The sequence below is a fragment of the Oncorhynchus gorbuscha genome, unplaced genomic scaffold (genome assembly GCF_021184085.1).
Source record: "Oncorhynchus gorbuscha isolate QuinsamMale2020 ecotype Even-year unplaced genomic scaffold, OgorEven_v1.0 Un_scaffold_2862, whole genome shotgun sequence".
Lineage (NCBI taxonomy): Eukaryota > Metazoa > Chordata > Actinopteri > Salmoniformes > Salmonidae > Oncorhynchus > Oncorhynchus gorbuscha.
Genome location: NW_025747257.1, coordinates 49,052 through 63,427, shown reverse-complemented (window position 1 = coordinate 63,427; position 14,376 = coordinate 49,052). Strand labels below are relative to the sequence as shown.

The 14,376-nt window shown below is 47.7% G+C and overlaps 1 protein-coding gene across 1 annotated transcript in view; it reads right to left on the bottom strand.

Moving 5' to 3' along the window:
- Positions 1 to 1,473: 1,473 nt before the first annotated feature.
- The window catches only part of LOC124026875, a gene marked incomplete at its 3' end in the record, with an annotated part of 59,651 nt that continues 46,748 nt past the window's right edge, over positions 1,474 to 14,376 (bottom strand). Inside the window, exons 15-16 of the mRNA XM_046339546.1 lie at positions 4,830 to 4,927; positions 1,474 to 1,696 (exon numbers count right to left, since the gene is read on the bottom strand). Of these exons, the coding sequence (XP_046195502.1) occupies positions 1,474 to 1,696; positions 4,830 to 4,927 (321 nt within the window). The remainder of the gene's footprint in view (positions 1,697 to 4,829; positions 4,928 to 14,376) is intronic.

Sequence of the window (14,376 nt, the reverse complement as noted above, 5' to 3'; positions counted from 1 at the left end):
TGAATACTTTATGAATTATTCTGAATACTTTATGAATTATACTGTATATAATAGGTAGTGTTCACCGTGGGGTCTGAATACTTTATGAATTATACTGTATATAATAGGTAGTGTTCACCGTGGGGTCTGAATACTTTATGAATTATACTGTATATAATAGGTAGTGTTCACCGTGGGGTCTGAATACTTTATGAATTATACTGTATATAATAGGTAGTGTTCACCGTGGGGTCTGAATACTTTATGAATTATACTGTATATAATAGGTAGTGTTCACCGTGGGGTCTGAATACTTTATGAATTATACTGTATATAATAGGTAGTGTTCACCGTGGGGTCTGAATACTTTATGAATTATACTGTATATAATAGGTAGTGTTCACCGTGGGGTCTGAATACTTTATGAATTATACTGTATATAATAGGTAGTGTTCACCGTGGGGTCTGAATACTTTATGAATTATACTGTATATAATAGGTAGTGTTCACCGTGGGGTCTGAATACTTTATGAATTATACTGTATATAATAGGTAGTGTTCACCGTGGGGTCTGAATACTTTATGAATTATACTGTATATAATAGGTAGTGTTCAGCGTGGGGTCTGAATACTTTATGAATTATACTGTATATAATAGGTAGTGTTCACCGTGGGGTCTGAATACTTTATGAATTATACTGTATATAATAGGTAGTGTTCACCGTGGGGTCTGAATACTTTATGAATTATACTGTATATAATAGGTAGTGTTCACCGTGGGGTCTGAATACTTTATGAATTATACTGTATATAATAGGTAGTGTTCACCGTGGGGTCTGTGTGTGTGTGTGTGCTCACCGTGGGGTCTGTGTGTGTGTGTGTGCTCACCGTGGGGTCTGTGTGTGTGTGTGTGTGTGTGTGTGTGTGCGCTCACCGTGGGGTCTGTGTGTGTGTGTGTGTGTGTGTGTGTGTGTGTGTGTGTGTGTGTGTGTGTGTGTGTGTGTGTGTGTGTGTGTGTGTGCGCTCACCGTGGGGTCTGTGTGTGTGTGTGTGTGTGTGTGTGTGTGTGTGTGTGTGTGTGTGTGTGTGTGTGTGTGTGCTCACCGTGGGGTGTGTGTGTGTGTGTGTGTGCTCACCGTGGGGTCTGTGTGTGTGTGTGTGTGTGTGTGTGTGCTCACCGTGGGGTCTGTGTGTGTGTGTGTGTGTGTGTGTGTGCTCACCGTGGGGTCTGTGTGTGTGTGTGTGTGTGTGTGTGTGTGTGTGTGTGTGTGTGTGTGTGTGTGTGTGTGTGTGTGTGTGTGTGTGTGTGTGTGTGTGTGTGTGTGTGTGTGTGTGTGTGTGTGTGTGTGTGTGTGTGTGTGTGTGCTCACCGTGGGGTCTGTGTGTGTGTGTGTGCTCACCGTGTGTGTGTGTGTGTGTGTGTGTGCTCACCGTGTGTGTGTGTGTGTGTGTGTGTGTGCTCACCGTGGGGTCTGTGTGTGTGTGTGTGCTCACCGTGGGGTCTGTCCAGAGAGAGCACTTGCGGCAGTGCCTACAGGGAGCGCCAGGGGAACGGGCGTGCTGACAGAAGTGGTTGTATCCACTGATTGGCTCTCGGCACAGGTAACACATGTAGCTTCCACAACGACACCACATCCTGTTACATCCCTCGGACTTCACCAGACCTGTTCCACACTTCACGCACTTCCTGACCCGAGCTGCTGTCATCCGCTCCTCACTGTAGGGGATAGAGAGGAGTTAGGACCCTAGTTAGGACCCTAGTTAGGACCCTAGTTAGGATCCTAGTTAGGGCCCTAGTTAGGATCCTAGTTAGGGCCCTAGTTAGTGCCCTAGTTAGTGCCCTAGTTAGGACCCTAGTTAGTGCCCTAGTTAGTGCCCTAGTTAGGGCCCCAGTAAGCGCCCAACACCAGACCTGTTCCACACTTCACGCACTTCCTGACCCGAGCTGCTGTCATCCGCTCCTCACTGTAGGGGATAGAGAGGAGTTAGGACCCTAGTTAGGACCCTAGTTAGGACCCTAGTTAGGACCCTAGTTAGGGCCCTAGTTAGGATCCTAGTTAGGGCCCTAGTTAAGACCCTAGTTAGGACCCTAGTTAGGGCCCTAGTTAGTGCCCTAGTTAAGACCCTAGTTAAGACCCTAGTTAGGACCCCAGTTAAGGCCCTAGTTAAGACCCTAGTTAGGACCCTAGTTAGGACCCCAGTTAAGGCCCTAGTTAAGGCCCTAGTTAGGACCCTAGTTAGGACCCTAGTTAGGACCCTAGTTAGGACCCCAGTAAGCGCCCAACACCAACAACTGTTCTACACTTCCTGACCCGAGCTGCTGTCATCCGATCCTCACCATTGGGCCCTAGTTGGGACCCTAGTTAGGACCCCAGTTAGGACCCTAGTTAAGGCCCTAGTTAGGACCCTAGTTAGAACCCCAGTAAGCCCCCAACACCAGAACTGTTCTACACTTCCTGACCCGAGCTGCTGTCATCCGATCCTCACCATTGGGCCCTAGTTGGGACCCTGAATAGTCAGATCTGATGGTTCTGGCAGGCTACTTCCTGTCTGTCAGCTGCAGGAAGTCTGAGGAGCTGTGGACAGCAACAACAGGAAGTACTGGGTATGGGAAGTGTATGGTATTAACACTATGTGTGTTAGAGTGTGTGTGTGTGTGAGCGTGTATTAACACTGTGTGTGTGTAGTTAGTGTGTTAACACTGTGTGTGTGTGTGTGTGTGAGTTAGCGTGTATTAACACTGTGTGTGTGTGTGTGTGTGAGTTAGTGTGTGTGTGAGTTAGCGTGTATTAACACTGTGTGTTAGTGTGGAGAGACAGGAAGCACCCGCCTGCTAAACTTCCTGCCCAGTCATCCGGGAAACAGAGCTGTTTACCCAGTACCCTCTCTGTTGTGAGAGGAACAGGACACAGAGCAGGGTTTAGCTCCATGCCTGCACTAACACCTGGGGGGTATTCACTATGAACGAAACAGAACCAACTGACTTTGTTCATTTAGAAACACTCATGACCAATCACAGCCCAGAGAGGTCAACAAGGTCATTGTCCAGACGACACAGCTGGTATGTCACTAGGTCGGCCCTGTGACCAATCACAGCCCAGAGAGTCAACAAGGTCATTGTCCAGACGACACAGCTGGTATGTCACTAGGTCGGCCCTGTGACCAATCACAGCCCAGAGAGGTCAACAAGGTTATTGTACAGTCGACACAGCTGGTATGTCACTAGGTCGTAGGTCGGCCCTGTGACCAATCACAGCCCAGAGAGGTCAACAAGGTCATTGTCCAGACGACACAGCTGGTATGTCACTAGGTCGGCCCTGTGACCAATCACAGCCCAGAGAGGTCAACAAGGTCATTGTACACTTGGTTTTCACTGGACAGCTTCCCGGTGGTCTGAGCTAAAAATGAACCATTAGATTGTTACCAAACACAAGTAGCCTATTAGCAATGTTCTCCACGACAATGTCTGGCTTTAATTACATAATTAATTAATTATTAATTAATACATTTAATTACAACATAAAAACATCAACACCAGTGATTACATTTTCACCCACCCCCGAAAAAAAGAGAAGGTTTTTAATCTTTACGACCTGTGGTATATTTTGCATTAGACTGGGGGGGGGCCGGGTCGAATGAAAGATGGACAGTCGTGGTTGGCCAATAAGATCAGCTTTACAGTCATATCAGATGACTTGGGGGGTGGGACTACAGTAGGTTTCAGTCGTGGTTGGCCAATAAGATCAGCTTTACAGTCATATCAGGTGACTTGGGGGGTGGGACTACAGTAGTTTTCAGTCGTGGTTGGCCAATAAGATCAGCTTTACAGTCATATCAGATGACTTGGGGGGTGGGACTACAGTAGGTTTCAGTCGTGGTTGGCCAATAAGATCAGCTTTACAGTCATATCAGATGACTTGGGGGGTGGGACTACAGTAGGTTTCAGTCGTGGTTGGCCAATAAGATCAGCTTTACAGTCATATCAGATGACTTGGGGGGTGGGACTACAGTAGTTTTCAGTCATGGTTGGCCAATAAGATCAGCTTTACAGTCATATCAGATGACTTGGGGGGTGGGACTACAGTAGGTTTCAGTCGTGGTTGGCCAATAAGATCAGCTTTACAGTCATATCAGATGACTTGGGGGGTGGGACTACAGTAGGTTTCAGTCCACCTGGTTGGCCAATAAGATCAGCTTTACAGTCATATCAGGTGACTTGGGGGGTGGGACTACAGTAGGTTTCAGTCGTGTTGGCTCATATTAACATATGAGGGAGAGATGGTGAGGACCCCTCTCTCTGGTCAGGCACTTACAAGGCCACCTGCTTGGACCATATTAACATATGAGGGAGAGATGGTGAGGACCCCTCTCTCTCTGGTCAGGCACTTACAAGGCCACCTGCTTGGACCATATTAACATATGAGGGAGAGATAGCAAGGACCCCTCTCTCTCTGGTCAGGCACTTACAAGGCCACCTGCTTGGACCATATTAACATATGAGGGAGAGATAGCAAGGACCCCTCTCTCTGGTCAGGCACTTACAAGGCCACCTGCTTGGACCATATTAACATATGAGGGAGAGATAGCAAGGACCCCTCTCTCTCTGGTCAGGCACTTACAAGGCCACCTGCTTGGACCATATTAACATATGAGGGAGAGATAGCAAGGACCCCTCTCTCTCTGGTCAGGCACTTACAAGGCCACCTGCTTGGACCATATTAACATATGAGGGAGAGATAGCAAGGACCCCTGTCTCTCTGGTCAGGCACTTACAAGGCCACCTGCATGGACCATATTAACATATGAGGGAGAGATAGCAAGGACCCCTCTCTCTCTGGTCAGGCACTTACAAGGCCACCCTCATGCGTATCTCATCTCGTTCCATGACCTGGTCACATGACTTCCCAGCATGCTCCTTCCACTGGACACGGCACTTCCTGCAGCTCTCCTGGAGAGAGGGGGAGAGGGGAGCAGGGGGGGGGAGAGGGGAGAGATTTGGTAAAAACAGTAATGTAGCATCCAAGGTTTAGGTTACCCCCCCCTAAATGAATATGTCAGAGATGGTCACATGTTCTCCTCCCCTCGTCTCAATCAAAACACAGGTTACAACATCCAGCACACAATAGTGATACTAGAGAAATAATGGAAACGAGGGGAGAGGTGAGGAGGAGGAGAGGGGAGGGGAGAGGTGAGGGGAGAGGAAAGGAGAGGGGAGGAGAGAGGAGGAGGAGGAGGGCAGAGGAAAGGAGATGAGGGGAGGAGAGAGGTGAGGAGGAGGAGAGGGGAGGGGAGAGGTGAGGGAAAGGTGAGGAGGAGGGGAGAGGGGAGGGAGGGAGGGGAGAGGGGAGAGGAAAGGAGGAGGAGAGGGGAGAGGTGAGGGGAGGAAAGGAGGAGGGGGAGGGGGGGAGGGAAAGGAGGAGGAGAGGGGGGGAGAGGTGAGGGGGAGAGGAAAGGAGAGGCAAGAGGAAAGGAGATGAGAGGAGGAGGAGAGGGAGGGGAGGAGGAGAGGGGAGGGAGGAGGAGGGGAAGGAGGGAGAGGTGAGGAGGAGGAGAGGGGAAGGGAGGAGGAGAGGGGAAGGGAGAGGTGAGGAGGAGGAGAGGGGGAGAGGAAAGGAGGAGGAGAGGGGAGGGTGAGGGGAGGAAAGGAGGAGGTGAGGGGGGAGGAAAGGAGGAGGAGAGGGGAGGGGAGAGGTGAGAGGAAAGGAGGAGGAGAGGGGAGGGGAGGGAGAGGTAGGAAAGGAGAGGGGAGGGAGAGGGGAGGAGGATAGGGGATGGGAGAGGTGAGGATGAGAGGGAAGGGGAGAGGAGGAGAGGAGGAGGAGGGAGGGGACGGGGAGGTGAGGGAGAGGAGGAGAGGAGGAGAGATGAGGGGAGGAAAGGAGGAGAGGGAGGGAGGAGGGGGAGGAGGGAGGGGAGGAGAGGAGGAGAGGGGAGGAGGAGAGGTGAGAGGAGGAGAGGGAGAGGAGGAGGGGCGGGGAGGGATGAGGGGAGGAAAGGAGAGGGGAGGGATGAGGGAGAGAGGTGAAAGGAGAGGGGAGGGATGAGGGAGAAAGGAAAGGAGAGGGGAGGAAAGGAGGAGAGGGAAGGGGAGGTGAGGGGAGGAGGAGGAGAGGGGAGAGATGAGGAGGAGGAGGAGAGGGAGAGATGAGGGGAGGAAAGGAGAGGAATGGAGGAGAGGGGAGGAAAGGAGAGGAATGGAGGAGAGGGGAGGAAAGGAGAGGAATGGAAGAGAGGGAGGGGTCTAGAGGAAAGGAAACCGAGGTGAGAGGAGAGGTGATAGGAGGAGAGGGAGAGATGAGGTGAGAGGAGGAGGGTGATAGGAGGAGAGGGGAGAGATGAGGGGAGGAAAGGAGAGGAATGGAGAAGAGGGAGAGAGGCAAGGGGAGGGTGCCGAGAGGAAAGGAGATGAGGGAGGAGAGGTGTGAGAGAGGAAAGGAGAGGGAGGAGAGGAAATCTCTTCCTAACTAGTGCACGGCTGGGTTGCAAAGTAGAACCAGTAGAATGTTTTAAAAGGGAGTTGTCTACCTCAGAGAGGTAAACCAAGTGTTCCCGAGCCACTGCAACAGACAGCAGCATTTAGCATCGCTACGGCCACTACAGAGGCTGCCTCAAACACTGGCTGTGGCTCTGGGAGTGACTGGGTGTGTGTGTGTGTGTGTGTGTGTGTGTGTGTGTGTGTGTGTGTGTGTGTGTGTGTGTGTGTGTGTGTGTGTGTGTGAGCAAGAGAGAGAGAGAGAGAGAGAGAGAGAGAGAGAGAGAGAGAAGAGAGAGAGAGAGAGAGAGAGAGAGAGAGAGAGAGAGAGAGAGAAGAGAGAGAAGAGAGAGAGAGAGAGAGAGAGAGAGAGAGAGAAGAGAGAGAAGAGAGAGAGAGAGAAGAGAGGGAGAGAAGAGAGAGAGAGAAAGAGAGAGATACTGCAGCAGAAGTGTGATCCGTCCCTGACTGCGTGGTTGCCTAGTAACAGCATCTCCACCGGCTCAACATGCTGAAGGACATCTGGGGGACACACTCAGTTTCATTAAGAAGAAGTGGATCGATGTCGTCATCCCCACAGTGACAGTACGTACATATCCCAACCAGAAACCATGGATTACAGGCAACGTCCGTACTGAGCTAAACGGCCCAGTTATCGTGGTCTCCAATTTCGTGGTATCCAATTGCTTTTAGTAGCTACTATCTTGTCTCATCGCTACAACTCCCGTACGGGCTCGGGAGAGACGAAGGTCGAAAGCCTTGTGTCCTCCGATAAACCCAACGAAGCCGCACTGCTTCTTAACACAGCGTCATCAAACCCGGAAGCCAGCCGCACCAATGTGTCGGAGAAAACACTGTGCACCTGGCAACCTTGGATAGCGTGCACTGTGTCCGGCCCGTCACAGGAGTCGCTAGTGTGCGATGAGACAAGGATATCCCTACCGGCCAAACCCTCCCTAACCTGGACGAGGCTAATTGTGCGTCGCCTCATGGACGTCCCGGTCACGGCCGGCTGCGACAGAGCCTGGGCTCGAACCCAGAGTCTCACTGCGATGACCACTGCACCAACCGGGAGGCCCAAAGCTGCGGTCTGGACACTAATCCAGACGCTTAAAAGAAATCCCGCAAAAGGAACACCTACGTGAGAATGCTGTCCATTGACGACAGCTCAGCGTCCAACACCAGGCTTTGTCCCCTCCTGTACCCCCCTGCTCACCCACGACTACGTGACCAAGCATAGAGGACCCAGCTCAGCGTCCAACACCAGGCTTTGTCCCCTCCTGTACCCCCCTGCTCACCCACGACTACGTGACCAAGCATAGAGGACCCAGCTCAGCGTCCAACACCAGGCTTTGTCCCCTCCTGTACTCCCCTGCTCACCCACGACTACGTGACCAAGCATAGAGGACCCAGCTCAGCGTCCAACACCAGGCTTTGTCCCCTCCTGTACCCCCCTGCTCACCCACGACTACGACAACGAATGGTAGGCCTGATCACCGTCAACGATGAAGACAGCCAATGGGAAGACAGCCAATAGGGAGGAGGTCAAAGACCTTGCAAACGTGTGGTGCCAGGACAACAACCTCTCTCCCTCAACGTCAGCAAGACTAATGAGCTAAATCGTGGACTACAGGAAATGGAGGTCTGAACACGCCCCCTCATTTACATCGACGGGGCTGTAGTGAAGCAGGGCGAGAGGTTCATGTTCCTCGCTGTTCAAAAGTGTTATGAAATTTAATGTCATATAATATTTTATTGTATAGAACTTCCTTAATGTTACAGGACCCCCAGAAGACCCCCAGATGGACCCCAGAAGAAAAGAACCCCAGAAGAACCCCAGAAGACCCCAGATGGACCCCCAGAAGAACCCCAGAAGAACCCCAGAAGACCCCAGAAGAACCCCAGATGGACCCCCAGAAGACCCCCAGAAGAACCCCAGAAGGACCCCCAGAAGACCCCCAGAAGAAGGACCCCAGAGAAGGACCCCCAGAAGGACCCCCCAGAAGAAGCCCCAGAAGAACCCCAGAAGAACCCCCAGAAGAAAACCCCAGAAGGACCCCAGAAGACCCCCAGAAGAACCCCAGAAGGACCCCAGAAGAACCCCCAGAAGAACCCCAGAAGAACCCCAGAAGGACCCCAGAAGACCCCAGAAGAACCCCCAGAAGGCCCCAGAAGAACCCCAGAAGACCCCAGAAGAACCCCAGAAGGACCCCAGAAGAACCCCAGAAGAACCCCAGAAGAAAAGCAGGGTAACTGTTCCTCTGTCCAGTGTCTGTGTTACTGAGCTAAATCTTAATCTTTTTATTTGCCAGTCTGAGATATGTCTTTTTCTTTGCAACTCTGCCCAGAAAAAGGCCAGCATCCCGGAGTCGCCTCGTCACTGTTGCATTGTGGGTAGAAGGCTTGTAAAGTAAGCAATTTCACTGTACATTCTACACCGGTTGTAAATGAGCACGTGACAAATACAAATATTATTCGACACGCAGTAAATCCCACGATCCTTTAAACGACTGGTTGCCTGACAACCCCAAACTAAGTAGTGATGTCATGGCGTTCCTATTTACATTCCTACTTAATATTGATGACTGTGGTAGAGGACAGATTCAGCAACAACTAGCGTTAGCGTCCCAGGTGACATCTAGTAGTGGGTTCGATCCCCGGGACCACCCATACGTAGAATGTATGCACACATGACTGTAAGTCGCTTTGGATAAAAGCGTCTGCTAAATGGCATATATTATTATATATTATTATTATCTCAACTCACTGTTGGCTGCTCTTCCCGCTTTGTCATCAAACCCCTGCCATTTACCCACAATGCCACAGGCTTCCAGTCCAAGTCCTCGCTTTGTCATCAAACCCCTGCCATTTACCCACAATGCCACAGGCTTCCAGTCCAAGTCCTCGCCATTTACCCACAATGCCACAGGCTTCCAGTCCAAGTCCCCGCTCATCAAACCCCTGCAATTTACCCACAATGCCACAGGCTTCCAGTCAAAGTCCTCGCTTTGTCATCAAACCCCTGCAATTTACCCACAATGCCACAGGCTTCCAGTCCAAGTCCCCAAACTTTACCCACAATGCCACAGGCTGTCATCAAACCCCTGTAATTTACCCACAATGCCACAGGCTTCCAGTCGAAGTTCACATCCACTACAACACCATGGTGCTTCACTACAAAGCAGCATGGGGATCTGCTCTTCTCTGTCCTCCCACCCCTACGGGAGGCAGCTCCAACTCAGCCCAGTCCAAGCTCTTCTCTGTCCTGGTACCCCAATGGTGGAACCAGCTTCCCCTGATGCTAGGACAGCAGAGTCCCTGTCCATCCTCCCCCTGATGCTAGGACAGCAGAGTCCCTGTCCATCTTCCCCCTGATGTTAGGACAGCAGAGTCCCTGTCCATCTTCCCCCTGATGTTAGGACAACAGAGTCCCTGTCTATCTTACCAAAACGTCTCAAACCCTACCTCTTCAAAGAGTATATTAAATAATCCCACTGCACCCTTGCCTCTTTATGTAGTGTTGTGTTATATCTGGGGCGGCAGGGTAGCCTAGTGGTTAGAGCGTTGGACTAGTAACCGGAAGGTTGCAAGTTCAAATCCCCGAGCTGACAAGGTACAAAATCTGTCGTTCTGCCCCTGAACAGGCAGTTAACCCACTGTTCCTAGGCCGTCATTGAAAATAAGAATTTGTTCTTAACTGACTTGCCTAGTAAAATAAAAGTTAGTTACTTGCCTAGTTAAATAAAGGTAAAATAAATGTCCTTTACATATTTATTTTTTAAATCAGAGCCCCCGTCCCCGCAGGAAGCCTTTTCCCAGGCCGCCATTGTAAATAAGAAATTGTTCTTAACTGACTTGCCTAGTTAAATAAAAGTTAAATAAAAATGTAAAAATACAAATAGCCTTAGTAGAGCAGTGGGTTAGCATTAGCCAGTTAGCTATAGAGCCTGTCTCTATGATGGCCGTAGTAGAGCAGTGGGTTAGCATTAGCCAGGTAGCTATAGAGCCTGTCTCTATGATGGCCGTAGTAGAGCAGTGGGTTAGCATTAGCCAGTTAGCTATAGAGCCTGTCTCTATGATGGCCGTAGTAGAGCAGTGGGTTAGCATTAGCCAGTTAGCTATAGAGCCTGTCTCTATGATGGCCGTAGTAGAGCAGTGGGTTAGCATTAGCCAGTTAGCTATATAGCCTGTCTCCATGATAGGATGGGCATGAGTGTGTGTGTATTCAGTGTGTGTGTATTCAGTGTGTGTGTATTCAGTGTGTGTGTAGTCAGTGTGTATATTCAGTGTGTGTATATTCAGTGTGTGTATATTCAGTGTGTGTATATTCAGTGTGTGTATATTCAGTGTATAGTCAGTGTGTATAGTCAGTGTGTATATACAGTGTGTGAAGTCAGTGTGTGTATATCAGTGTGTGTATATTCAGTGTGTGTATATTCAGTGTGTATAGTCAGTGTGTGTATATCAGTGTGTGTATATTCAGTGTGTATAGTCAGTGTGTATAGTCAGTGTGTATAGTCAGTGTGTATAGTCAGTGTGTATATTCAGTGTGTATATTCAGTGTGTATAGTCAGTGTGTATAGTCAGTGTGTGTAGTCAGTGTGTATAGTCAGTGTGTATAGTCAGTGTGTATAGTCAGTGTGTATAGTCAGTGTGTATAGTCAGTGTGTATAGTCAGTGTGTATAGTCAGTGTGTATAGTCAGTGTGTATAGTCAGTGTGTATATTCAGTGTGTATATTCAGTGTGTATATTCAGTGTGTATAGTCAGTGTGTATAGTCAGTGTGTATAGTCAGTGTGTATAGTCAGTGTGTATAGTCAGTGTGTGTATTCAGTGTGTGAAGTCAGTGTGTGTAGTCAGTGTGTGTATATCAGTGTGTATATTCAGTGTGTCAAGTCAGTGTGTAGTCAGTGTGTGTATATCAGTGTGTGAAGTCAGTGTGTGTATATCAGTGTGTGTATATTCAGTGTGTGTATATCAGTGTGTGTATATCAGTGTGTGTATATTCAGTGTGTGTATATTCAGTGTGTGTATATTCAGTGTGTGTATATCAGTGTGTGTATATCAGTGTGTGTATATCAGTGTGTGTATATTCAGTGTGTGTATATTCAGTGTGTGTATATTCAGTGTGTGTATATTCAGTGTGTGTAGTCAGTGTGTATAGTCAGTGTGTGTAGTCAGTGTGCGTAGTCAGTGTGCGTAGTCAGTGTGTAGTCTGTGTGTAGTCAGTGTGTATTCAGTGTGTATTCAGTGTGTATAGTCAATGTGTGTAGTCAGTGTGTGTAGTCAGTGTGTGTAGTCAATGTGTGTAGTCAGTGTGTAGTCAGTGTGTAGTCAGTGTGTAGTCAGTGTGTAGTCAGTGTGTAGTCAGTGTGTATATTCAGTGTGTATATTCAGTGTGTAGTCAGTGTGTAGTCAGTGTGTAGTCAGTGTGTGTATATCAGTGTGTGTATATCAGTGTGTGTAGTCAGTGTGTGTATATTCAGTGTGTGTATATTCAGTGTGTGTATATTCAGTGTGTATATTCAGTGTGTATAGTCAGTGTCTATATATTCAGTGTGTGTAGTCAGTGTGTGTAGTCAGTGTGTAGTCAGTGTGTATAGTCAGTGTGTGTATATTCAGTGTGTGTAGTCAGTGTGTATATTCAGTGTGTGTATATTCAGTGTGTGTATATTCAGTGTGTGTATATTCAGTGTGTGTATATTCAGTGTGTGTATATTCAGTGTGTGTATATTCAGTGTGTGTATTCAGTGTGTGTATATTCAGTGTGTGTATTCAGTGTGTGTATATTCAGTGTGTGTATTCAGTGTGTGTATATTCAGTGTGTGTATTCAGTGTGTGTATTCAGTGTGTGTATTCAGTGTGTGTATTCAGTGTGTGTATTCAGTGTGTGTATTCAGTGTGTGTAGTCAGTGTGTAGTCAGTGTGTAGTCAGTGTGTGTAGTCAGTGTGTGTAGTCAGTGTGTGTAGTCAGTGTGTAGTCAGTGTGTGTAGTCAGTGTGTGTAGTCAGTGTGTAGTCAGTGTGTATAGCCAGTGTGTGTAGTCAGTGTGTGTAGTCAGTGTGTGTAGTCAGTGTGTGTAGTCAGTGTGTGTAGTCAGTGTGTGTAGTCAGTGTGTGTAGTCAGTGTGTGTAGTCAGTGTGTGTAGTCAGTGTGTGTAGTCAGTGTGTGTAGTCAGTGTGTGTAGTCAGTGTGTGTAGTCAGTATGTAGTCAGTGTGTAGTCAGTGTGTAGTCAGTGTGTGTAGTCAGTGTGTGTAGTCAGTGTGTATAGTCAGTGTGTATAGTCAGTGTGTATAGTCAGTGTGTATAGTCAGTGTGTAGTCTGTGTGTAGTCAGTGTGTAGTCAGTATGTAGTCAGTGTGTATAGTCAGTGTATAGTCAGTGTGTAGTCAGTGTGTAGTCAGTGTGTGTAGTCAGTGTGTGTAGTCAGTGTGTGTAGTCAGTGTGTGTAGTCAGTGTGTATAGTCAGTGTGTATAGTCAGTGTGTATAGTCAGTGTGTATAGTCAGTGTGTATAGTCAGTGTGTATAGTCAGTGTGTATAGTCAGTGTGTATATTCAGTGTGTATAGTCAGTGTGTATATTCAGTTTGTATATTCAGTTTGTATATTCAGTGTGTATAGTCAGTGTGTATAGTCAGTGTGTGTATTCAGTGTGTGAAGTCAGTGTGTGTAGTCAGTGTGTGTATATCAGTGTGTGTATATTCAGTGTGTGAAGTCAGTGTGTGTAGTCAGTGTGTGTATATCAGTGTGTGAAGTCAGTGTGTGTATATTCAGTGTGTGTATATTCAGTGTGTGTATATCAGTGTGTGTATATTCAGTGTGTGTATATTCAGTGTGTGTATATCAGTGTGTGTATATCAGTGTGTGTATATCAGTGTGTGTATATTCAGTGTGTGTATATTCAGTGTGTGTATATTCAGTGTGTGTATATTCAGTGTGTGTATATTCAGTGTGTGTATTCAGTGTGTGTATATTCAGTGTGTGTATTCAGTGTGTGTAGTCAGTGTGTGTATTCAGTGTGTGTATTCAGTGTGTGTAGTCAGTGTGTGTAGTCAGTGTGTGTAGTCAGTGTGTGTAGTCAGTGTGTATAGTCAGTGTGTATAGTCAGTGTGTATAGTCAGTGTGTATAGTCAGTGTGTATAGTCAGTGTGTATAGTCAGTGTGTATAGTCAGTGTGTATAGTCAGTGTGTATAGTCAGTGTGTATATTCAGTGTGTATAGTCAGTGTGTATATTCAGTTTGTATATTCAGTTTGTATATTCAGTGTGTATAGTCAGTGTGTATAGTCAGTGTGTGTATTCAGTGTGTGAAGTCAGTGTGTGTAGTCAGTGTGTGTATATCAGTGTGTGTATATTCAGTGTGTGAAGTCAGTGTGTGTAGTCAGTGTGTGTATATCAGTGTGTGAAGTCAGTGTGTGTATATTCAGTGTGTGTATATTCAGTGTGTGTATATCAGTGTGTGTATATTCAGTGTGTGTATATTCAGTGTGTGTATATTCAGTGTGTGTATATCAGTGTGTGTATATCAGTGTGTGTATATTCAGTGTGTGTATATTCAGTGTGTGTATATTCAGTGTGTGTATATTCAGTGTGTGTATATTCAGTGTGTGTATATTCAGTGTGTGTATATTCAGTGTGTGTAGTCAGTGTGTGTAGTCAGTGTGTGTAGTCAGTGTGCGTAGTCAGTGTGCGTAGTCAGTGTGTAGTCTGTGTGTAGTCAGTGTGTATTCAGTGTGTGTATTCAGTGTGTATAGTCAATGTGTGTAGTCAGTGTGTGTAGTCAATGTGTGTATAGTCAGTGTGTAGTCAGTGTGTAGTCAGTGTGTAGTCAGTGTGTAGTCCGTGTGTAGTCCGTGTGTAGTCAGTGTGTAGTCAGTGTGTAGTCAGTGTGTAGTCAGTGTGTAGTCAGTGTGTGTATATCAGTG